The sequence below is a fragment of the Somniosus microcephalus genome, chromosome 30 (assembly GCF_052327205.1).
Source record: "Somniosus microcephalus isolate GS21.2 chromosome 30, FLI_Smic_1.0, whole genome shotgun sequence".
In the NCBI taxonomy this organism is placed as follows: Eukaryota; Metazoa; Chordata; class Chondrichthyes; order Squaliformes; family Somniosidae; genus Somniosus; species Somniosus microcephalus.
The window spans coordinates 31354412-31379787 of record NC_141016.1 but is presented as its reverse complement, the minus strand read 5'-3'; the positions used below and the strand labels follow the sequence as shown (position 1 = coordinate 31379787).

The window sequence follows — 25376 nt, the reverse complement described above, 5'->3', positions numbered from 1 at the left end:
CTTTAAAGGCCAGAAGTAAGCTTTGGACCATCAGGCCTTTTCTCTTTATAATTTTGTTTTATATCTAAATCTTCCTGAAAGCAAATTCTGACCCATTCTGATGGATCAGCTTGTAGGACGATGTCAAGTTTCCAGTCCATACCCTTATGTTGATGGATATACTTCTCCAAACATTCATCTAATTTAGATTTAGGTATAGCCTTACCTTTAAAATAATGTCAGTGCAACATGCAAGTACTAAGATTCGGAAGCAGGCACGGGCCCTGTTGGCAACGAAAATGTGTCTGACAGTTAAAGCATTGAACAGCAAAGTCAGCATAAATGGGACACACGAGGTAAGAATGTAATGAAGGGATTCGTTAGCTCCCCACACCCGTGAAATGCGAACCCAACTTGTGACAAAACAAAACCAGGGCGAGTTCCCAAGCATATTCGAATCTGTTAACATAAAGAACCGGAAAATGTTTTTTAAACAGCTCAGCACAGTCACTGTTCCTGGAACCACAGCCGCCATTATCTCGGTGCAATAATTAGTTTTCAGCTTTTTGCAACAAATGACCACAAATTGATCAAAGGTGAAAGTGACTGTGAACCAGACAGAACAGCCAGTGGCGGTATAAAGCAGGACTGTGTGGGTATTACACACTGGAATGGACTCCACAAAACGAAACTGTTCCCAAAAAGCAAGAGGAATCTGCCTTAATATCAGACTGATGATAATGACCGGTAGATCCGCCGTTGTCGAGTGACACATTTGGAGAGCCCGCACTATCCCTGAGACAGAATCACATTGTCATTAAGTTAACTTTAAGAGTAATTAAATGGGTAATTATACATCAGGCTGGGAGCAAAAACAGATCTTTGATGGAGTTCGGGACAAATTTGCAGCCGGCCTCGATTTTAATGGAGGAGGCGGGATGGAGCCGGGTTGCCTGGTGGGCGGGTTTCGGACCCGCTGCCGGTTTCAGCCGCTCCCGATGTCCCATTTTGATTTAATTGGACCAATTATCCCCGTGGTGCGCGCTGCCTGCTGCAATGACTGGGAGCGGGCCTGTTGGTCTGCACTGATGAGGTCATTGCTGCACTTGTAATTAAGGGCTCCATGTAGCCTCAGCCTCTCATTTCTCGTTACTGCTGCAGCTTGAATGAGCCAAGGTGACCATGAGTGCTCAAAATCCAAGGCTGCTCTCTGATTCACTTAGGACTCCCTGCAAGCTCTTGTGCAGGGACTAAGAGGACGCAGGGAGATTCATTTCCCTAAGAATGTAAGGACAATCCTAGTAACTACAGGCCGACCAGTTTAACATCAGTGGTGGGTAAAGTTTTAGATACAATAATCAAGGAAAAAATTGGAGAGGTTTAAGCTAATTAAGGAGAGCCAACACGGACTTGTAAAAGGCAGATCATTCTTGAATAATCTAATTGAAATTGCTGATGAAGTAACAGGGAGGGTCGATGAAGGGAATGCAATGGATGTTGTCTATATGGATTTTAGGAAGGCGCTTGAAAAAGTAGCACATAGAAGGTTGTTAACAAAATTGTGGCTCATGGAATAGGTGGGTCAGTGGCAACTTGGAAAGGGAATTGGCTTAAGGACAGAAAACAGCGAGTTGTGGTAAATGGCTGTTTTTCAGACTGGAGGGTGGTAGACAGTGGTGTTCCCCAAGGGTCAGTGCTGGACCCACAGCGTTATTTGATATATATAAATAACCTGTATATTGGGATACCGAGTAGAATTTCTATATTTGCCGATGACACCAGACTTGGGGGTGTCGCGAACAGTGAGCATGATACCAATCGCCTGGAACAGGACATAGGAAGGCTAGCAGAATGGCAGACAATTGGCAGATGGAATTTAACACAGAAGTGTGAGGTGATGCATTTTGACAGAAGGTACAGGGAGAGGCAATTTGCACTTAATGGCACTGTTTTAAAGAGTATGCAGCGACAGAGGGACCTGGGCGTTAATGTACATAGTTCCCTGAAGGTGGCAGGAAATATTGAGAGAGTGGTTAGCAAATCATATGGGATCTTGGGTTTCATAAATAGAGATATTGAGTACAAATGTAGTGAAATTATGCTGAACCTTTATAAAGCGCTGTTTAGGCCACAACTGGAGTATTGCGTCCAGTTCTGGTCACGACAATTTAGGAAGGATGTGAAGTCCTTGAGAGGGTGCAGAGGAGATTTCCCAAAATAGTTCCGGGGATGGGGGATCTTAGCTACAAGGACAGGTTGGAGAAGGTGGATTTGTTTTCCTTATAGCAAAGGAGGTTGAGTGGTGATTTGATACAGGAGTACAAGATTATGATGGGTTTGGATAGGCTAGACTGGGAAAGGCTCGTCCCACTACCTGATGGTACAAGGACTAGGGAACACAGATTTAAGATTTTGGGCAAGAGATACAGGGGATGTGAGGAAAAACCTTTTTATGCAGCGAGTGATGAGGAGCTGGAACTCGCTGCCGATGGAAGGGGTGGAAGCAGAGACACTCAATGCTTTCAAGGGGAGACTAGATAGGCACTTGAGGGAAACAAACTTGCAGGGCTACGAGGATAGAGCGGGGGAATGGGAATGACTGGATTGCTCTGCAGAGAGCCGGCACGGAATCGATGGGCCGAATGGCCTCCTTCTGTGCCGTTATGACTCGATGACTCTATGATTCCCGATGGCCGGAGGAAGCCTCCTCAGCAGACAAAGGCTGCCTGGCCGGAGATTGCTGAGGAAGTTAATGCAAGGTCGCTATGTGCACGCACCTGGCTGCACCAAAGTGAATAACCTCACATTTCCCTACATTATACTCCATCTGCCACCTTACTGCCCACTCACTCAGTCTATCTATATCCCATTGAAGACTGTTTCTCCTCACAGCTTACTGTTCCACCTCGCTTTGTATCATCAGCAAATTGGATACATTACACTCGGTCTCTTCATCTAGATCATTAATATAGATTGTAAATATCTGAGGCCCCAGCACTGATCCTTGTGGCTCCCCACTAGTTACAGCCTGCCAACCTGAAAAAGATTTGTTTATCCCTACTCTCTGTTTTCTGTCCGTTAATCAATTCTCTATCCATACTACTATATTACTCCCAACCCCATGAGCCCTAAGCTTGTGTAATAACCTTATATGTGGCACCTTATCGAATGCCTTTTGGAAATCCAATTATACTACATACCCTGCTAGTTACATGCTTAAAAAACTCTAATAAATTTGTCAAGCACGATTTCCCTTTCGTAAAACCATGGTGACTCTGCCTAATAATGTTATGATTTTCTAAGTGCCCTGATACCACATCCTTAACAATGGATTCCAGCATTTTCCCGACGACTGATATCAGGCTAACTGGCTTGTAGTTCGCAGTGTTTTCTCTCCCTCCACAGTTGAGGGCCCTGACAACCTCTGTGGAGGGTAATCCTTGGGAAAGCACAAAGAAAGGCATTTGTGAAGCACCGGTTTGGAAGGTGGCATCATCGGATCAGATGTGAGGGAGACGGAGAAACTGGGAGAATGGAATAGAGACCTTACACGAAGCAGGTTGGAGGGAGTATGATCAAGTTAGCAGTGGGATTCGGTGGTCCTGCAGTAGACACTTTAAACAACCTAACCCAAGAAATGTAGACAGGAAGTCAAGAAGGGAAGTGAAGAGTCGGGGTTGGTCATGTGAAACGGTGGAAGTTAAAGCAAAATTAATGAAATTTTCCAGTTCAGGGCGAGCGCAGGAAGCCACACAGACATCAACGTACCAGAAAAAAGATGTCAAGCATGTGACCTGACTACGTCTGAAGCAAAGAATATTCCACATATAGCGTTAAAAGACAGGCATAGCTTGGACCCATATGGGTTCACCAGTGACAATTTATTTGGAGGAAGTGAGCAGCGTCAAAGGAGAAGTTGTTTAATGTGAGACCAAGTTTGGCCAGGTGGAGGAGGGTGTCTGTGGGTCAGGATTGGTTGGGCCGCCATGCATGGAAGAACCGCAGGGCCCGCAGGGCATCCTGGTAGGGTGGAGTTGTGGAGTGACTGGACGTCCTGGTGAGAAATGGAGATGTGGAGGCACTGGACATCCTTGTAAGGGATGGATGTTTAGAAGGACTGAACGCCATGATGAGAGATGGAGATGTAAATGGGCTGGATAACCTGCTGAGCGATGGAGATGTAGGGGCCTGAAAGTCCTGGTGGGGGTGAGGTTGTAGAAGGACAGGGCATCTATGGTGAAAAGGAGACGGCTATGGCCAAGAAACTGGATTGGTTACAAAGGTGAATGGCGTCGGAAGAGATTAGACAAGGGGAGAACATTTACAGTTGTGATAGGAAGAAATCAGTTCCGTGGGGCATTAACAGGTTGATATGATTGGTCTACCGGCCGGGTCCTGTTTGTGGATGTTTGAAAGGAGGCAGCAGGGGCTGTGCCAGGTTAGTGGACTAGGAGTTTGGAGGCCGTGCGGTGAAGATCTCCAGAGGAGATGAGGTCAGTGGCAGTCTGGGAAAGGATGGCTTGATGTTCGGTGGTGGGGTCACGGTGCAGGGGAGGGACAAGGAGATGTCAGAGTTTGGGCCATATATTGCGACCCCTACGGGTGGGTACGAGGTGTGTACGTGACCATAGGGGCCGTGCTAGTTCCGGGTTTAGCCATCGGAATCTTCTTGACAGATCCTCCGTATCCCAGGGAGATCGGCCTCTGCCGGTGGAGATTTCCGCTATTTGCCCAACTTACGCCCGCTGAATGCCTGTGAAATTCTTATGCCTGAGACATGCAGGTGCAAGGCCTGCTGTTACCAGAATAAGAGTTTAAAAAGTAGCAAAATAAAATGTTATCATTCATCTATACATTAACAACCCTGTCCAGTAAGGTAAGTTTATTTTAGCCACATTAATACATGAAATTTTTTTCAAAAAATTACATTTTCGTTTAAAATAGCATTAAATTACATTTCAATTAATTTTAAATGCGTAATTGATTTATTTATTTTATGTGTTCGTGTATTTTTAAAGTGATCCCCATTCATATTTGTGGGAGCTCCGTACGTACGAAACTCCCAAAAGTATGAATGGGGATTCCCTTCTTTTATTGGTTGAGCTGGCCCATGTGATACCAGGGGCGCTTGTGAGCCGCATGCGCACCTGAGATCCCTGGGCCTCTGCCCGCGCGGACCCGGAGAAGCCCAGGATCGCGAGCCTCCAAACCTCCCGGGCCACCAGGGAAATGCGGAGATTTTTTACAGGTCGGAGGCATCCACCCACGGGAAGCCTCTGATCGCAAATTTTGGGCCTTTGTATTTAGACTCCACAAGGTAGAGCTATTTTCATCACACAACAACAGCGACTCCCTTATCAGCAGAATTAATGATAATGTCAGGTTTGTACCTGAAAGAATGGACTGCTGCAAGTTCACAGGGACATGGATCAGAGTGAGGGAAGCGAGGATTCACTGAATCACTCCTGCCCTCCATCCTATCACAGACCTTCAGCCTTTTGATCCTTTCATGTCCCCTTTTCCCTGGCTCTTTATTTACTAAAAGCGGTTAATCTCTAACATTTTAAATTTCTGAAGATAGCACTGATATGAAAAGTTAACTGTTTCTCTTTCCACAGATGCTGCCTGACCTGCTGAGTGGTTCCAGCATTTTGTTTTATTTGTAATAATGTTCGCCCTCTGCTGGTGGATACTTGCCATTGCAGTGGTCATACTGATGGAATATGCATCGCCACCTGCTGGCGGACACTGCACGGTACAGACGTTTTGCTAATTGAGTGACTGTGCTCATTGTGGCTGAATAACTGAAATATTTAGCTTTCAGAATTAAAGTCCAAAAACAGTGGCCGTGAAACTCTGAACAGATTCTCCTGGTCTCCCTCCATACGCCGAATTCCCAGGGACAGGATTAGTGCAGTAAAACAACATTCTGCTCTATCTAGGGATTGGTGTATGTTTGCTATTGGGACATAATAAAAACTTGAACATCGACAAAGGCACAAATTTCAAACATAATATTTATTATATTCATTTTCATTTTTAATTGCTACGTCCATCACCACTTCCTGTTTGAAACTGCAGCAGTCTGTACATCGAGTATATGCCGGTGCAGGGAACAGTTAACATAAAGGGAGATAAAACAGGCAGACCATTCATTTGACCTCCTGCAGGTTCTGAACCATCTTAAATGGAGGAAGAAAAAGTGAATGGGTTACAAAATGTAGTTCATATCAAACCTTCAACAATAAACATTGGTTCTTCATCTTTGTTACAGAGTTGATTAATCCACGCAAAGCGGTGTCTTACAGTATTAACATAGACAGAGCAATGATCCGAATACATTAGTCCTGTTTTATAATTTTTAATTAAGCAGAACGCAGCCAAGATATAGAGAAAAGCTAAATCTATTTATTGAAAACAAATTAACATGGCGATTGATAAAATAATGTGATGTTTATATCGTGAAGAAAACACATTCAGCATGTACACACTGTTGGAAATGTTAAGGGACATTCTCTCAGATTTCACACAGAATATTTCTCGCTACTCTGTGACACGCCCCGGGACATCGCATCTGGGATTTTCAGCTGACTTTTACCTGAAAGGAAAAATCAAACACCTTGAGAGAGAGAGAGATGATTAAACAATTCACCAACACACCATACAATCAATGGAGTCTTTTTCACTACTCAGAATATTCTTCCTGACATTTCACGTCAATTAGCCTTTTTTTAAAAATAATAAATAAACAACAACTTCTCTCTGACAGTTTCAATATAGTTTGCTGTTAAACCCAGTCCCCACAATCACAGAATTGAATTAATTACAGCCAGTATAATGGGGTATTTATTTCAACAGTACATACACAGCATGTTCTCTCTGCTAGTTTCAGTATCACTAACGGTTGAACACACTGCCCATTGTCACACAGTAGAATCCACCCGGGACTGGACACTCCCCCAGCACTGGGGCACAAACAGTGCAACAGGTAATAAAACATTGCTCTTACCGGCTTGACGTAGATGTAACATTTTGAACCACACAATCACTGCCCATCGGTGGCGGAATGTCCGGGGTTGTGAACGTGTCACAGTGAACATGGTCATTGTTACCAGGAGTGGAAGGAACCGGTAAACCGGGATCAGTGCGGGTCTGAGAGCTGTACACTGTGGGAGAGACAGATTATGGATTAATGATGGCGGTAAAACCCGCATCAGTGTGGGTCACATATATCTGTCAATTTGGTGAAGGGGCTGGGCTTTGCTGGTCTGTGAGTGGAAGAGAATTGTTTTCTACCCACACCCCCGTGCTGGGTTTTACCGCTGGGTGACAGCAGACGAGGTGCGTCTAATATCCGAGAATCGGGCGGTTCAGTTTGAGCACTGGAATGATTCCTGTTGCGAATATTACCAAGGAAGATAATCCAAACTGAACAGCATCAGGATCTCTTTTCGACAACATCTCTTTTCTAGAACACTTCATTTCCTGTAATCACAACATGGACTTAAATCAACCATCGCTCTGTGTCACCGCCGATTGAAAGGGAATTTAAAGCATCGCCAGTCCATTCCTACACAGAGGGCTGTTGACTGCGGGAATGTCAGAGATGTAACTCACCGAGAGTGGAGAGATCACAGCCGGCACTTCTGAGTGTGAAGAGATCATCAGGACCACCGTCCAGCAGAAAGTGACCGCCCTGAGTGTCAGTGACTCCAGTCTGGACATCGTCATAATCGCCCGGAACCGGACCTGGGAGGAAATAGAGATTTCCACTGAAACCAAATGCCAGCACTGAGTACTCAGAATGATATTATTATAAATCAATCTATCCGGGCCTTGCAGGGCGGGAGAGTGGACCAATGTGGTCTTCAGGTGAAGTGGGGTTATCTGGGGGAATGATTGGTCCGTGTCATGTCGAGGTACTTTAGCCTCCGTTTTAAAGTCACACATATCGCACTGAATCACCCAACAAACCTGCACACACATTTCACATTTCACGGCCCATGGAGCCGTGTGAGAAAACACAATGAACTGATTGTTTCCTTCCATTGTAGCATTGGGAGAAATTCGAAATGATTTTATTTCAAATGAAAAAGCATTTCCACGATACTTTGTATCTGGGAAAGGTGGGACTTGTACAAGTCGGACGGTTTACACCTGAACCAGAGGGGAACCAATATCCTTGCGGGGAGGTTTGCTAGCACTGCTGGGGGGGGTTTAAACTAACTTGGCAGGGGGATGGGGTACAGAGTGGAGCTATAGTAGGGGGTGATTTACAGCCAAATACAGAGGGAAAAACAAGTCGGCTGGGAAGGCAAAGCAAATATGTGAAGGCAAAAGAGAATATGGCAGGGCTGGAAGGCATTTATTTTAATGCAAGGAGTCTTGCAAATAAGGTGGATGAACTGAAGTTGTTGTTGAACACATGGGAGTACGATATTGTTGCTATCACGGAGACATGGTTGAGGGAGGGTCAGGACTGGCAGCTCAATATTCCGGGGTATAGAATCTTCAGGCGAGACAGAGGGGGGTGTAAAAGGGGAGGGGGTGTTGCAATATTAATTAAGGAGTCAATTACTGCTGTAAGGAGGGATGATATATTAGCGGGGTCCTCTAATGAGGCCATATGGGTAGAACTTAAAAACAAAAAGGGGGCAAGCACTTTGCTGGGAGTGTACTATAGGCCCCCAAACAGTCAGGGGGAGATAGAGGAACAGATATGTAGGCAAATCTCAGAAAAGTGCGAAAATAATAGGGTAATAATAGTGGGGGATTTCAACTTCCCCAATATAAATTGGGATTAGTCAGAGTGTGAAAGGCTTAGAGGGTGCAGAATTCTTAAAGTGCATCCAGGAGAGCTTTTTGAGCCAACATGTAGAAAGTCCTACAAGAGAGGGGGCGGTACTGGACCTAATTCTGGGGAATGTAGCCGGGCAAGTGGTGGAAGTGTCAGTAGGAGAGCATTTTGGCGACAGTGACCACAATTCGGTGAGATTTAAGGTGGTCATGGAAAAAGACAAAGACGGCCCGGAAATAAGGGTTCTAAATTGGGGGAAGGCCGATTTTAATATGATAAGGCAGGATCTGGCCAAATTGGACTGGGAGCAGCTACTTATAGGAAAATCCGCATCAAAACAGTGGGAGACTTTCAGAAGGGAAATAGAGAGAGTACAACGCCAACATGTTCCTGTAAAGGTCAAGGGTGGGACCAACAAGCAAAGGGAACCTTGGATGACAAGGGATATACAAAAATGCATTAGAAATAAAAGGGGGGCTTTTGGCAGTTACAAAAGACTAAAGACGGAAGAAGCCCTAGAGGAGTATAAAAAATGCAGGGGCATACTTAAAAAAGAAATTAGGAGGGCGAGGAGGGGCCATGAAATAACACTGGCGAGCAAAATAAAGGAAAATCCTAAGATGTTTTATAAGTATATTAAGGGCAAGAGGATAACCAGGGAAAGGGTAGGGCCCATTAGGGACCAAAGTGGCAATCTGTGTGTAGAGCCAGATGATGTAGGCGGGGTTTTAAATGAATTTTTTGCATCTGTGTTCACTATGGAGAAAGACGATGCAGACATAGAAATCGGGCAAGGGGGCTGTGACATACTTGAACATATTAGCATCGAGAGGGAGGAGGTGCTAGCGGTTTTAGCAGGCCAAAAAGTGGATAAATCCCCAGGCCCAGACGAGATGTATCCCAGGCTGCTGTGGGAGGCAAAGGAGGAGATTGCAGGGGCTCTGACACAAATTTTCAGAACCTCTCTGGCCACAGGGGATGTACCAGAGGACTGGAGAACAGCTAACGTAGTACCATTATTCAAGAAGGGTAGCAGGGATAAACCAGGGAATTACAGGCCAGTGAGCCTAACATCTGTGGTAGGGAAATTATTGGAAAAAATTCTGAGGGACAAAATTAGTCTCCACTTGGAGAGGCAAGGATTAATCGGGGATAGTCAGCATGGCTTTGTCAAGGGTAAATCATGTCTGACAAATCTGATTGAATTTTTCGAGGGGGTGACTAGGGGGGTGGATGAGGGAAATGCTGTGGATGTGGTTTACATGGACTTCAGTAAAGCTTTTGACAAAGTCCCGCATAGGAGACTGGTCAAGAAGGTAAGAGCCCATGGGATCCAGGGTGCCTTGGCGCGTTGGATCCTAAACTGGCTGAGTGGCAGGAGGCAGAGGGTGATGGTCGAAGGTTGCTTTTGTGACTGGAAGCCTGTGTCCAGTGGGGTACCTCAGGGATCGGTGCTGGGTCCCTTGTTGTTTGTGATCTACATAAATGATTTGGATGAGAATGTAAAAGGTATGATCAGTAAGTTCGCAGATGACACGAAAATTGGTGGGGTGGTAAATTGTGAGGAGGAAAGCCTCAGGCTACAGGACGATATAAACGGGTTGGTCAGATGGGCGGAAAAGTGGCAAATGGAATTTAACCCTGAAAAGTGCGAGGTGATGCATTTTGGACGGACAAATAAGGCAAGGGAATACACAATGAGTGGTAGGACCCTAGGAAGTACAGAGGGTCAGAGGGACCTTGGTGTACATGTACATAGATCCCTGAAGGCAGCGGAACAGGTAGATAAGGTGGTTAAAAAGGCATATGGGATACTTGCCTTCATTAGCCGAGGCATAGAATATAAGAGCAGGGAGGTTATGATGGAACTGTACAAAACGCTGGTGAGGCCACAGCTGGAGTACTGTGTGCAGTTCTGGTCGCCTCACTATAGGAAGGATGTGATTGCTTTGGAGAGGGTGCAGAGAAGATTCACCAGGATGTTACCTGGGATGGAGCGCCTCAGCTATGAAGAGAGGCTGGACAGGCTGGGGTTGTTTTCCTTGGAGCAAAGAAGGCTGAGGGGGGACCTGATTGAGGTGTACAAAATGATGAGGGGCATAGATAGGGTAGACAAAGAGGAACTTTTCCCCTTAGTAGGGGGGTCAATAACAAGGGGGCATAGATTCAGGGTAAGGGGCAGGAGATTTAGAGGGGATTTGAGGAGGAACTTTTTCACCCAGAGGGTGGTTGGAATGTGGAACTCAATGCCTGAAAGGGTGGTAGAGGCAGGAACCCTCACAACATTCAAGAAGCATTTGGATGAGCACTTGAAATGCCATTGCATACAAGGCTATGGACCAAATGCTGGAAAATGGGATTAGACTGGACAGGGATGGATGGGCGGCGCAGACACGATGGGCCGAAGGGCCTCTTTCTGTGCTGTAAAACTCTATGACTCTATGACTCTATAATTATCATTTTCCAGTGCTACGGATCCTTGGCACTGTCATTTTATCGGCGCGTAAGTTATGATGTCTTTAACTGTTGGTTTTAGGTGGTAGAAAGCTTGCATTCCAAAAAAGAGATCGTGGGGAGTGAAAATGTACCCACCCTGAATACTGGAGGAGTTCCCTTCAGGATTTTCTGATCCAGGATCAATGTCACCCAAAATGACACTGGTGTAATATTCGATCTGATTGAGGGAGTCAATGGAACCAGAAGCTGAAAAACACAAATAATGGATGGTTATTGGAGAGATTGATTAGCACATAGGAGCAGACAACATAATACCTTCATCGTTCCTGTGACAATATCCTGGAATGTGGTAACTGACGCCATTTTGGGAGATCATTCACTACAAGGACTGCAGTCGTTCAGAGGAAGGCCCACCACTACCTCATCAGGGTAACTAGGGATGGAGCATAAATGCCGGCCCTCCCAACAGTCTGACACAATAATATACAGTCCATTAGTACAGGTATTACCTCAGGTATCAGAGCAGAGACAATAGTGTATAACATAGTAATTTAGTACAGTGTGAGTGAGCGGGGTTTCCTGATCCCCCTTGGACACGACAGCCGCACACCCAGCCCAGTCAACACTGCAAAGTCCTCCTCACTAACATCTAGGGACTTGTGCCAAAATTGGGAGAGCTGTCCCACAGACGTGCAAGCAACAGCCTGACGTTCTGATACTCAGAGAATCATACTTTAAAGCCATTAGGTAACATCCTCCAACACCATCCCTGGGTATGTCCGGCAGGACAGGCCCACCAGATGTGGCGGTACAGTGCTATACCGTCGGGAGTGAGTGGCAATGGGAGTGCTGAACAATGGCTCCAGAACCACGAAATGTTATGGCTCCAGGTCCAGCACGGACAAGGAATCCTGCTGATGAATACCACCTACCACCCTCCCTCAGCTGCTGAATCAGTACTCCTCCATGTTGAACACCACTTGGAAGAAGCACTGAGGGCAGCAACGGTACAGAATTTACAGAATCAACGGTTCAGATCAAAGCTCTGCAGGCCTGCCACATCCAATAATGGATGGTGGTGGATAATTAAACAACTAACGGGAGGAGGAGGCTCCATCTATATCCCCATCCCCAATGTTTGCATAGCCCAGCACGGGAGTACAAAAGACAAGGCTGAAGCATTTGCAAAGATCTTCAGCCAGAAGTGCCGAGTGGATGAACCATATAGGCCTCCTCCTCAGGTCCTCACCATCACAAAAGTCAGTCTTCAGCCAATTCAATTCACTCCACGTGATATCAAGAAACGGCTGAATGCACTGGAAACAGCAAAGGCTATGGGCTCTAACAACATGCCGACTGAAGACCTGTGCTCCTGAACCAGCCGCACCTCGAGCCAAGCTGTCCCAGTACAGCGACAACACTGGCATCTACCCGACAATGTGGGAAACTGCTCAGGTATGAACTGTTCCCAAACCACAGGGCAAATCCAATCCGGCCAATTACCGGCCCATCATTCTATTCTCAATGATCAGCAAAGTAATGGAAGGTGTCACCATTGACCAGTCACATAAATACTATGGCTAGAAGGGCAGATCAGAGGCTGGTACTTCTGTGGCGAGTTCATTTCCTGACTCCCGAAAGCCTTTCCAGCATCTACAAGGCACAAGTCAGGAGTGTGATGGAATACTCTCCACTTGCCTGGAAAATTCCAGCTCCTGCAACACTCAAGAACATCGACACCATCGAGGATAATGCAGCCCGCTTGATTGGCACCCCATCCACCATCTTAAGTATTCACTCCCTCCACCACCGACATGGGAATATATCAACATTCCTTCATTGTTGTTGGGTGAAAATCCTGGAACTCCCTCTGTAACAGCACTGTGGGAGTACCCTCACCACAGGGACTCAAGTGGTTGAAGAAGGCGTCTCACCTCCACCTTCTGAAGCGCAATTAGGGGTGTGCAATAAATTCCGGCCTTGCCAGCAAATCCAGGAATTCAAAAAATTCATTATACAATTGGGGGAAATTGACATGATTTTGTTACCAACCCAAAATATTTCTACAATATTTTTTAACTAAAATCACTGTCCATTAATTGGCAGTGTCATTCATCGGCAAGTACGCTCTGTTATCTTTAGTTTTTGGTTTTAGGTAGTAGAAAGTGTGAAGTCCAAAAAAGAGATCGTAGGGAGTAAAAATGTACCCACCCTTTATGCTGGAGGAGTTCCCTTCAGGATTTACTGATCCCACGTCAGTATCACCCAAAATGTCACTGGTGTAATATTCAAGCTGATTGAGGGAGTCAATGGAACCCGAAACTGTCAAACACAAATAATGGATGGTTATTGGAGAGATTGTTCAGGACATCGGAGCAGACAACATAATGACCCGGATTTTCCAGGGCCTTTGAGCGCATACACACAGCGTACATGGTCATAAGTGTCCCACAACTTCCGTGTTTCCACATGTGATGCACTTGAACAAAAACCCAGAACTTGCAATCTGTCAAGATTCTGTTTGACAGAGCGAGCTCATCCGCAGGAAATGGACATTCGCTGGCGCCGGGTTCGGTTATTTGCCCAAATACCGCCCAGAGAATGACCACACAACCCTTACACCTGGTAAAAGCAGAGGTAATGCCTTCTTGTACCAGTGTAAGCTTACCTGAGGGCTCCCGAGGGGCGTATAGTTCCGCTCCTGGGCCTCTCCAACTCCAAGTGCGCAGGGCCCACGTATCCCAGAGGCATATGCGGTTCGCAATCATCCCTGGGATCACGTGGGCCATGGGGAGCCAATCAAAGAAGGGAATCTCCCTTCATACACTTGACAGATAGACCTGTCCAATATATCACAGAAATCACAGAAACCCCACAGTGCAGATAGAGGCCATTTCGGCCCATCGAGCCTGCACCGACACATATTCCACCCGATCCCTGTAACCCCTACACCAACACATACCCCACCCTATCCCCATAACCCCACGTATTTAATCCCCCTAACACTAAAGGTCAATTTATCATAGCCAATCAACCTAACCCGCACATCTTTGGACTGTGGGAGGAAACCGGAGCACCCGGAGGAAACCCACGCAAACACGGGGAGAATGTGCAAACTCCTCACAGTCACCCGAGGGCGGATTCGAACCCGGGTATATATATGAATGGAAAAAACACCAAAAACACTGTAAAACTTTAAATAAATTGTTTAAACACCATCACGTTTTTAAAATAAGTTGAAATTACAATAAATTAAATATTTTAAACAAAAATTTAATTCTTTGAAAAAAATAATTGAAGATTTTTACGGGGCTACAAATAAACTTACCTTTTTTAAAGTATTTTTAAATGAAAAATGAGTGAAAACCTTGTTTTTTTTTTACTTTTTAGTACTCTTATCCTGGTTAAAGCGTAAGAATTGTTTGGGTTTTCTGCGGGTGGAGGGTCTCCAGGAAGCGGAACTCTCTGCCCGTGGAGGCCCTTCTCCAGGGCAGGTGGAGGATCTGTCTAGACCATTCTTGAATGATCGGATATGCCGGTTTTCAGCGCATGCGCTGTGCATGCATGAAACCGGCATTTCCGATGTCCCTGTGAGGGCGTACACAGCCGTAGGGATCTGAATACCTGGGCCATTGTAACGGAAAGGTTATAAGTGAAGGAATAAAGATGGTTTCAATCGATCTGTGACTTCACGTCATGTTTGAGTGAATATAAAATAAAAGAATACAACCAGCCGATGTGTTTATTATTCCTGGGCTCAGATACCTGAGGGAGTCCGTGTGCAGCCGGGTGGGGGAAGGAAAAAAGCGTATCTGCTCGCAATTTACAAACAACCCGAAAACCCGTTTTATGAACAATACCGACCGATGGGAATCTTCCCAAACCATTGCTGTTCTCACTATACACGTGGACGCAGAGGCACCCTCACTGTGATAGGACTCCTTCACATAGGGACAGTGAGCAGACTGCTGCTCGTGTCCAGTCAGTACATTGACCATTAAAAGGTGTATTTAAGTGGATGGAACATTTGTCCAATGAAGATTCGATATCAAACGGAAAATACAGACCTGAACCCTGGGTCTGAGCGGAATCCTCGCCGGGTGGATTATTCTCAATCTCTTCATAAGTTGCTTGGTACAAACCAGCAGGTGACTCCCTGCCGAGAATGACAGCACCTGTTGGAGGGAGGGCGGGGAGATTAACATTTTGATTCACTCCACACGCGTTTCACAGGAATTCATCTGCGAATAAATCCAACTAACAGATATAGTGATAGTCAAGGGACAGAATCAGTTAGCGTGAATGTGGAGGAGTTTAGTTGTGTGCGTGATTCCGTGTGTGTGTGTGAGTGTGTCTCTGTACAGACACATGTTCACCTCCAGCAGACTGCGGCCAGTTGTATTGACCTCGGGAAGAGGGAATGAGGAGGTTTCAGGAGAAATGAACTCCAGTTGGTCGTTCGGTTACGGGACCACACGTGGAGTTCAGCTGTAGAGAAGCGGGGTGAAGTTGACTGATCTCTGCGGACAGCATCAGTTTGGAAGCGCGAGTCAGGAGCTGATGGTTCTTTGCCATGTCCCGTCAGTGTTACAGGAGCCTTGCTGTGTACAAAGAGCAGGAATGTGTTGGGTGGTTGAGATAAGTGTGCAACAGTTGTGTTCGGATGTAGAAAAATCACTGGAGAATGCAGAAAGTCCTAGAAAACTGTCACTTCTCAGAATGATTTGCAGAACAGAGTTCGAGATTGGGCATCCAGGAAGAACAACAGACCAATAAATAACTGAGCGCACAGGCCAAACTGTTCAATAAAATTTTTGTCCCATTGTCGCAGCAAGTAAATTCTTCTGGAATCTCATGTACCAGCTGATGAACTGGGACAGTGAATGTGGACACTTTAAATAACTCTCCATTTTAAATGTCCTATTTTACTAATTCGGGCAGCTCATAGAATGGAACAATTCGCCAAAAGCGGATTCAGATTTATTTCTAACAATACCACATTCAACAACAATAAAAACAACTTGTATTGATATAGCGCCTTTACGGTAGTGAATCGTCCCAAGGCGCTTCACAGGAGAATTATAAGACAACAAATTTGACAACGAGTCACATAAATACAAAGTAGGGCAGGTGACCAAATGCTTGGTCAAAGAGGTAGGTTTTAAAGAGCGTCTTAAAGAATGAAAGAGAGGTGGAGAGATTTAGATGGGATTTCCAGAGTTCAGGGCCTAGGCAACAGAATGCACGGCTACCAATGGTTGAGCGATTGTAATCAGGGATTCTCAAGAGGGCAGAATTAGAGGAGTTCAGATATCTGCGGGGGGGGGGGGTGGGGTGGTTGTTGGGCTGGAGGAGATTACAGAGATAGGGAGCGGCGAGGCCATGGAGGGATTTGAAAACAACGATGAGAAATTTGATATCCAGGCATTGCTTAACCGGGAGCCAATGTACATCATATGGAAAAATGGAATGAACTGCAGACTCGCCAGGATATGAAGCGATCTGAGATCAAATATTAGTTCAGTGGTAAGCTTTGTGCCTCACCTCTTCTTCTTGCCTTTCTCTGTATTACCGCCATCAGTGCGATCAGTTCAAAGATTAGAAGGACTCCGAGGGTTATGCAGATGGCAGCAGGGATGGAGGTGGTTTTACCTCCCTGTCCTAATCACAAGATTACAGAAAGATTTAACACAGACACAGTCCGCCTTGCATTTTTACAAATGTTCCAGTCAATTTGAACCCGCTCACATTATCTTAGAGATTAACAAAACCAAAAAAATGTCAATAATACCAATACCACTAATACGAACGCTAACATTAATACTAATCATAGTACTAATAATGCGAAGTACCTGCAGGTGAGTTCGGAGAAGCAGCAGGAGGCAAATCGAGTCCTGTGGAATATATAGTATAATCATTTCATTAAATTCAAATATTAGGATTTTACATTAAAAATATAAAATATGTTTTTAATTTCCGAAATCCATGAGTCATGTTCACAGAATGAGGAAGCCCCCTGCAACACTTACCAGCACAAATCACACTGGCATCTTCCTTGTGATCACAGTCATGTTGACCTGGCGGTGAGAAACGACAGTCGGACAGAAAGGATTCACTTCCGGTGCACTTCACCTCATCCAGCCAGATAAGATCGGCACCCTGGGCAATTGCGGCCCCTCCTGAGGCCAATAGAGCGGGGCCGCAACCCAGCTGTCTGCAGACAACATTGGCATCGGCCATATCCCAGGAGTCATCACACACCGTGCCCCAGCTGTTATTGGACAATATCTCCACTCTCCCGGAGCAGCTGCTGTTGCCTCCAACCAGGCGCAACGGTTGTCCCGAGTCTATCAAAGAGAATCATTTATTGTTATATAATTAGTACAAGCCTGGAATACAAGTCAGATAGTTGGTATAACGAAGAGGAGGAAGCACCTGGTGGATGTTCATGTTTAGCACGAGATTCTCGAACACAGTCCCTTGATCTGTGGGATCTCTCCGGCACTTTGGCTTCTGTTGAGAAGAGAAATATGCTGACTGTAATGGACATCAATGTTTGAAATGACACCCGCACATTGAGAGGTTCCTTGTGTTACCTGAACAAACAACACCTGCATCCTCCCTGTGATGACAGTTGTGTTTCCCCCACGGGTCTGACTGACACTGCCAGAGGGTCGACTCGTGTGAATTACATTCCATCTCATCGAGCCAAATGGGTCCGGATCCCGCTCCGAATAACCGAGTGTTATACTCAATAGATGTGAGGGGGCCGCAGTCTAACTGTTTACAGATCACTTCTGCATCATGTCGATCCAGTTTATCCGAGCACACTGTTCCCCAGGTCCCATTGTAGAACACTTCCACTCTTCCCTCACAGCGATGCTTTCCTTTCACCAGCCGCATCTCTTTGTGCTCTGTGAATGAAACAAGAAATATCCAGGTGGTTCGATTGATAACTTGCTGTGTGTTCATGCTGCACACCACATGTTGCATCGGTGTCGGTAATTATTTCAGAAATACATCTACATTCCGAACACAGAAGAAAGAAGAGTGAACACGGATCTCAAAATGAAAGGTCATACTTGACCAACGTTATTGAATTATTTGAGGAATTTACAGAAAGAGTAGACGAAACTAAAGCAGTAGGTGTAATATGCGTGGATTTTCAAAAGGCCTTCGCTAAGATACCACATTGTTGAATCATGACTAAGGCCAGAGCATGTGGAGTCAGTGGAGAAGTAGCAGAATGCATAGCTAGCTGGATACTAAACAGAAAACAGAAAGTAGGGGTTAAAGGTCGTTACTCAGACTGGTGGAAGGTGGGAAGTGGTCCTCCACAGGGATCGGTTTTGGGATCACTGCTACTCATCATTTACATAAACGATTTGCACTTGGGAATCGGAAGTAGAATTTTAAAATTTACAGGTGACAGCAAATTGGGGGGTATGGTTAATACTGAGGAAGGCTGCGACAAAATACAAGAAGACATTAATAAACGGGCAGAATAGGCATGTTATTGGCAAATTAATTTTAATATAGGTAAATATGAGGTGGTGCATTTTGGTAGGAGGAAGACATAGGCAACATTATCCTTGGAAGAAGGGAGAAGTTAGAATATGAGAGTAAACTAGCAAATAATATAAAAACAGGCAGTAAGAGCTGCTACAGGTATATATAAAGGAAGAGAGTAATTAAAATAAACGTTGGTCTCTAAGAGGATGAGACTGGGGAATTAATAATGAGAAATAGGGAAAAGGCAGAGAAACTAAACAATTATTTTGGATCGGTCTTCATGGTAGAAGACACTAAAAAGACACCAATGATAATAGATAATCAAGGGGCTATAGGGAGGAACTTAAATCAATATCCATCACTGGCAAAAAAGTACTAGGCAACCTAATGTGGCTAAAGCCGACAGTGCCCTGGGCCTGATGGCCTGCATTCTAGGGGCTTAAAAGAAGTGGCTGCAGAGATAGTGGATGCGTTGGTTGTAATCTACCAAAATTCCCTGGATTCTGGAGAGGTCCCAGTGAATTGGAAAACCGCAAATGTAACGCCATTATTCAAGAAAGGGATGAGACAGAATGGAGGAAGCTATAGGCCAGTTCGCCTAACATCCGTCGTTGGGAAAATTCTGGAATCAATTATTAAGGAGTTAATAGCAGGACATTTATGAAATGGTAAGACAATCAAGCAGGGTCAACATGGTTTAATGCAGGGGAAATCGGGCTTGACAAATGTTTAGAGTTCTTTGAGGATGGAACAAACAGGGTGGATAAGGGGAAACCAGTAGATGTAATGTATTTGGATTTCGAGAAGGCATTCGATAAGTTGCCACATAAAAGGTTACAGCACAAGATAAGAGCGCACGGGGCTGGGGGTAATATATTGGCAAGGATAGGGGATTGGCTAACTAACAGAAAACAGAATGTTGGGATAAATGGGTAATTTTGCAGTTGGCAATCCGTAACTAGTGGGGTGCTACAGGGATCAGTGCTGGAGCCTCAACTATTAACAATCTATATTAATGACTTGGATGAAGGGACCGAGTGTACTGTTGGTTTGCTGATGGTAAAAAGATAGGTGGGTTAGCAAGTTGTGAGGAGGACACAAAGGGCTAGATTTTCAGTATAGACAGTTTTGGGGTGCTAACCTTAGCGCCCGCCCGAAGTTAGCGCCCGCCCCAAAGTAGCGCCCCGTTGCCGGAAATTCAGTGGCTTCGCCCTAAGAGAATGGTGGAGCGCTAAAAGAGGCATTCCACTCCTGCCTTTAGGCGCTAAGCCGACGGTTCAGAGGGATAGCGCCCAGGCGGGGCGCAGCGCGGGTGCAGTCATTTTTGCACTGACAGCAGACCCCGTGGTGCCAACCAGCTCTTAAAGGGGGAAGGGACGAATTGGTCTGCTGCCACGCCCTGCACACTGCAGCCTTGCAAAGAGGCCTCAACACTGCTGCTCAGCCCCAGGGAGTCATGGCAACGCCAGAGAAGGCCCGTCAGCGTGCCCTGCGCTTCTCAGAGGGTGATCTGGACATAATGGTCACAGCTCTGGAGGTGAGGCGCAAGATCTTGTTTCCAGAGAGTGGGAGGAATCCAACCCACCATGACTACACCAAAGCCTGGAAGCAGATCGCCCAGAGGGTGACGTTCACCGGCGATGCCCCCAGGACCCATAAACAATGTCGTAAAAAATACAATGATCTGACCAGGATTGTGAAGGTGAGTAGCCTTTCCAGTCTCCTCCTCATTCTTGCATGTACACCTGACATGATGGGCAAAGGGAGCTGAAAGTCCTATTGGCCAGCCCTCAGCCAGCAGCATTGGGACAGTCATGAGCATCAAATGGCCATTCGGCACTCTACACTTTGGCCAAGCTATTCCACCATGGGAGGCAGTGCACAGTACATCAGGGCTTCACTCTGTCCAAGCTATTCCACCATGGGAGGCAGTGCACAGTACATCAGGGCTTCACTCTGTCCAAGCTATTCCACCATGGGAGGCAGTGCACAGTACATCAGGGCTTCACTCTGTCCAAGCTATTCCACCATGGGAGGCAGTGCACACTACATCAGGGCTTCACTGCGCACTTACAACCCGTCCTTTCTCTTGCAGGCTAAAGTAGCGTTTAATCGCCAGGCCCGTGCCAGGGGTGGCCGCGCCAAGCTGCAGAAGCTCACTCGGCTGGAGGAGCACGTGTGTGTGCTCATGGGAGCCCGTGTGATTGTCCCCACAGCGTGCGGTGTATCCGACCCTCCACTGCCCGGCAATGGTAAGGACCTCGCCTTTTGGCCCTCTCGCGTCGCACTGGCCCATCCGAGCTACCTCCTTTGCCACTGTCCCACCAATGCGCTGAATGCCACCAGTCCTAACTCCCTCGCTGACGCCGTCTCCTCACTCTGAAGCTACTCTTGTGCATTCCTGCTTTCAGCTGGTGACGACCAGGACCCTGAAGCTGCCAGTGACAGCACCTCCGACCAGGAGGAGGAGGAGGAGCAAGCCAGACCTTCGGGGGAACAGTCACGTCCCGCAGGAGAGGAGGAAATGCTTGACACCTCCTCACTGGACGAGTGCCTGGAGGAACTGTCGCAGGGCAATGCAGCTTCTGGGACCAGTGGCATCCAGCCACCCAGCAGCCGTGCGCATGGCTGGCGGCCTTCCCCCCAAAGGGGGGAAGGATCAGAGGGGAGTGCTGCTGCTCGGCACACTCGCCGTCACCAACGCGGCAAGGGTCCCCTAGTTCGGCCCCCTCCTCCCCAGCGGGAGAGTCGTGACTCCAGTCCGGACACCTTCACTTCAGAGGAGGTGCGGAAGCTGGATAAGATGGCCGACGACTCGGACCGGCGCCACACGGAGCTCATGAGCGTGGTGGGGCGCATGCCTGAGGCCATCGAGTCGCTGGCGACCAGTGTGCGCGAGTTCAGGGCAGCAACTGCCGCGAGTGGCCGCATGCTGACCGATGCCATCAAGACCCTGGCGGATGTGATGCGCGCGCACACCAGGACCACAGGGGCACTCACTGCTGCCACACGCACTGTCTCAGGCAGGCATCGCCAGGGCAGCCGCCACGCTGGACCATCCCAGCAAGCCGCCCCTCGGCTGATTGCTGCGGATCCTGCAGTGCGGGCCCGGCCGAGTGCCACCACGCCACAGCACCAGCCAGCGCATCCCAGACACCAGCTGGCCCACATTGCCCCATCCGTCGCCGCCATTCCCCCACTGGGGCGTCAAGGGCAAGCGGCTGCAGCTGATGGTGGCCAGGCTCAGGTGCGCCACTCAGCAGACGGCCCCTCGAGGCCCAAACACCGTGTAGGCCGCCCCCCAGCGGCATCTGGCGGAAGGGCATCTGAGCCTCAGGCGCCTTCCCCCAGCCTCGCAGCAGCCACTGGGCAGAGCTTGCGAAGGAGCAGCAGGCCGGGCAGGGGAGGCAAAAGGCTGGCCAAGGTCTCGCCCTCGCGGGCCACTCAGTAGAGGGTGTGGGCAGCTTTCCTTTAATATGGCGGTGGCCATCTTTATTTTGCCCATGGTTGTGTTGTTGGAGGGCTTATTTTTTGCGTTAGCCCGACGTTGAGGCCCGGTTTGAAGAAAGGTGGAGTGACTCCTCCCCAGTTTGTGGGAGTGAGTCGTTTGTTGGGCTTTTTGTGGGGCCCGTTTATTGTTTTGGGGGATTCATGTGGGAAGGGCTTTTCATTTTTGTGCAATAAAAAATTATCTTTATTCATGCAGTCTCCATGGTTGTTCTTCTTAGTGTTTGTTGGCTTCGCCGGCTGAGGGCTTGCGGAGCGGCTGCATTCATCTTCCCTCATGGCCCCTGGTCATTCCCTGACAGGGGGCTTAGAAGTACCGTGTAATAAGGTGGCGTCATGCGGCCCTTGGCCCTGGTCGCTCCCTCCTGGGAACGTACTCCTGCTCCTCCTCCTCCTCCTCCTCCTCATGCTCCTCCTGCTCCTCCTCCTGAGGTGCTGGTCCAACATCAGGTGGCAGTGCCTGAGTCCTGCGGATAGCCAGGTTGTGTAGCATGCAGCAAACCACCACAAATTGGGAGACCCCGTCCGGCGAATACTGGAGAGCTCCTCCGGAGCGATCAAGGCAGCGGAACCGCTGCTTGAGGACCCCAATAGTTAGCTCGATGATGTTGCGGGTGGTTTGATGGCTCTCGTTGTTGGCCTCTTCAGCAGTGGTCCTGGGGGCGCGGAGCGGGGTCATGAGCCAGGTGCACAAAGGATAGCCTTTGTCCCCGATGAGCCATCCTCTTGGGGGAGGCTGTGCCTGGAACACGTCATGCACAGTACTCTGCCGCAGGATAAAGGCATCGTGGCTGCTGCCTGGGAAGCTGGCATTGACTGCCATGATGCGCTGCTTGTGGTCACATACCAGCTGCACATTCAGAGAATGGTAGCCCTTCCTGTTGCGATACTGCTCGCCATGCTCCAGAGGGGCCCGCAAAGCCACATGCGTACAGTCAATGGCGCCCTGCACCAAGGGGAATTCCCCGAGTCTGGCAAATCCCAATGCGCGCTGATGCTGGCTCTCGAGGGCCATGGGGAAGGAGATGAATTGGCTTCTCCTTCTGAACAGTGCTTCGGTCACGTGGCAGATGCAGCGATGCGCGCCATACTGGGAGATGTTTGCTATGTCCCCAGCAGCGTATTGGAAGGAGCCGGTGGCATAGAAGTTCAATGCCACCGTCACCTTCACTTCCACCGACAGAGACGTCCTGCACCTAAGCTTTGGCTGCAGATCTCGGCGAAGCAGGTGGCAGATCTCTGCAATCACCTCCTTTCGGAATCGGAGCCTTCTAACACATCGCGCGGCACTCATGTTTAGGTAGGAGCGCTGCTGGCGGTATAGCCTGACTGGGTAAGGCCTACTTGGCCGACGCCTGTAGCCCCCTCTGCCTCTAGCCAGGGCTGCCCCTCTCACAATGCGTCTGCGAGCCCTACGGACATGGCGCTGCAGCTCTGCGTTGGCACCCCATGCAGCCCCCATCAAATCCCGGCAAACAGTCTAATTTCCAAATGGCCACTTGCAGCGCTATGGCCTGAGTCCAAAAATACCTGGCTCTTGCTGCTTGAAACCAGTTAGCTATCCTCCTTGTTGTGTCTCCAGAAATGCGTTGCACAAGACTGTTTTCTGAAAAAAGGCTGGCCTTTATACTGGAGAGGACGTTCCCTTTAATTAGCGCCCCCCGGGGCCCGCGCTGGTTGTGTTGCATTCCTTTTTCCAAACGCTCCGGCCGCCCGCCGCACAATGGGGCGGTCCGACTGAAGTTTGGAATCGGGGCGGCCAAAGGGCGTTGCACGAGGATGTGACGTCATTTTCTGCGCGCACATCCGGGCGGGCGCTAAACTTTGCGTCGGCGCTAACGGCCAACTTAATTTGGGGCGGGCGCAAACTGCGCTTCGCCCGGGCGCTACACGCATAGCGCCCGGAAATCACTTCTCTTAAGGCGCTAACTGCTGGCGCAAGCGACTGAAAATCTAGCCCAAAGAGTCTGCAAAGGGAGATAGAGAGGTTAAGTGAGTGGGCAAAAATTTGGCAGATGGAGTATAAGGTGGGAAAATCTGAGGTTATCCACCTTGGAACGAAGAATGAAAAAGCTAATTATTATTTAAATGCAGTGAGACTACAAAATGCTGCGGTACAAAGGGAACTTGGGGTCCGAGTACATGAAACACAACAGGTTAGCACGCAGGTAAAGCAAGTTACTAGGAAGATGATTGGAATTTTGGTCTTTTTTGCAAGGGGTATGGAGTATAAAAGTAGTGAAGTTTTGATGCAACTTTACAGGGCACTGGTGAGACTGCACCTGGAGTACTGTGCACCGTTTTCTTCTCCGTATTTAAGGAAGGATATATTTGCATTGGAGGCAGTGCAGAGGAGGTTCGCTAGGATGTTTCCTGTGATGAAGTGGTTGATGTATGACGAAAGGTTGAGCAGATTGGGCCTATACTCATTGGAGTTTAGAAGAATGAAACCTAGAAACATAGAAACATAGAAAATAGGAGCAGGAGTAGGCCATTCGGCACCTCGAGCATGTTCCACCGTTCAACGTGACCATGGCTGACCATCCAAATTCAGTACCCGGTCATTGCTTTCTCCCCATACCCCTTGATCAATTTAGCCTTAAGAAATATATCCAACTCATTCTTGAATATATTAAATGAATTGGCCTCTCCTGCCTTCTGTGGTAGCGAAATACCACACATTCACCACGCTCCGGGTGAAGAAATTCCTCCTCATTTCTGTCCTAAATGGCCTACCTCTTTTCCTTAGACTGTGATCCCTGGTTCTGGACACCCGACAATCGGGAACATCCTTCCTGCATCTAGTCTGTCCAGTCCTGTCAGAACTTTATAAGTTTCAATGAGATCCCCTCTCATTCTTCTAAACTCCTGCGAGTACAAGCCCAATCGACCCAATCTCTCCTCATATGTCATTCCTGCCATCCCAGGTATCAGACTGGTGAATCTTCGCTGAACTCCTTCCATGGCAAGAACATCCTTCCTCAGATAAGGCGGCCAAAACTGCACACAATACTCAAGAAGTGGCCTCACCAAGGCCCTGTACAACTGCAGCAAGACATCTTTGTTCCTGTACTCAAACCCTCTCGCTACGAAGGCCAACATACCATTTACCTTTTTAACCACC

The 25376-nt window shown here is 47.6% G+C and overlaps 1 protein-coding gene across 1 annotated transcript in view; it reads right to left on the bottom strand.

The window, feature by feature from the left end:
- Window positions 1-6984: 6984 nt before the first annotated feature.
- Window positions 6985-25376, bottom strand: part of LOC147098095 (scavenger receptor cysteine-rich domain-containing protein DMBT1-like) — an 81386-nt gene continuing 62994 nt past the window's right edge. Inside the window, exons 11-19 of the mRNA XM_085970817.1 lie at window positions 17830-18147; window positions 17693-17746; window positions 17263-17580; window positions 17086-17127; window positions 16778-16894; window positions 15301-15408; window positions 11369-11479; window positions 7597-7728; window positions 6985-7145 (exon numbers count right to left, since the gene is read on the bottom strand). Of these exons, the coding sequence (XP_085826943.1) occupies window positions 6985-7145; window positions 7597-7728; window positions 11369-11479; window positions 15301-15408; window positions 16778-16894; window positions 17086-17127; window positions 17263-17580; window positions 17693-17746; window positions 17830-18147 (1361 nt within the window). The remainder of the gene's footprint in view (window positions 7146-7596; window positions 7729-11368; window positions 11480-15300; window positions 15409-16777; window positions 16895-17085; window positions 17128-17262; window positions 17581-17692; window positions 17747-17829; window positions 18148-25376) is intronic.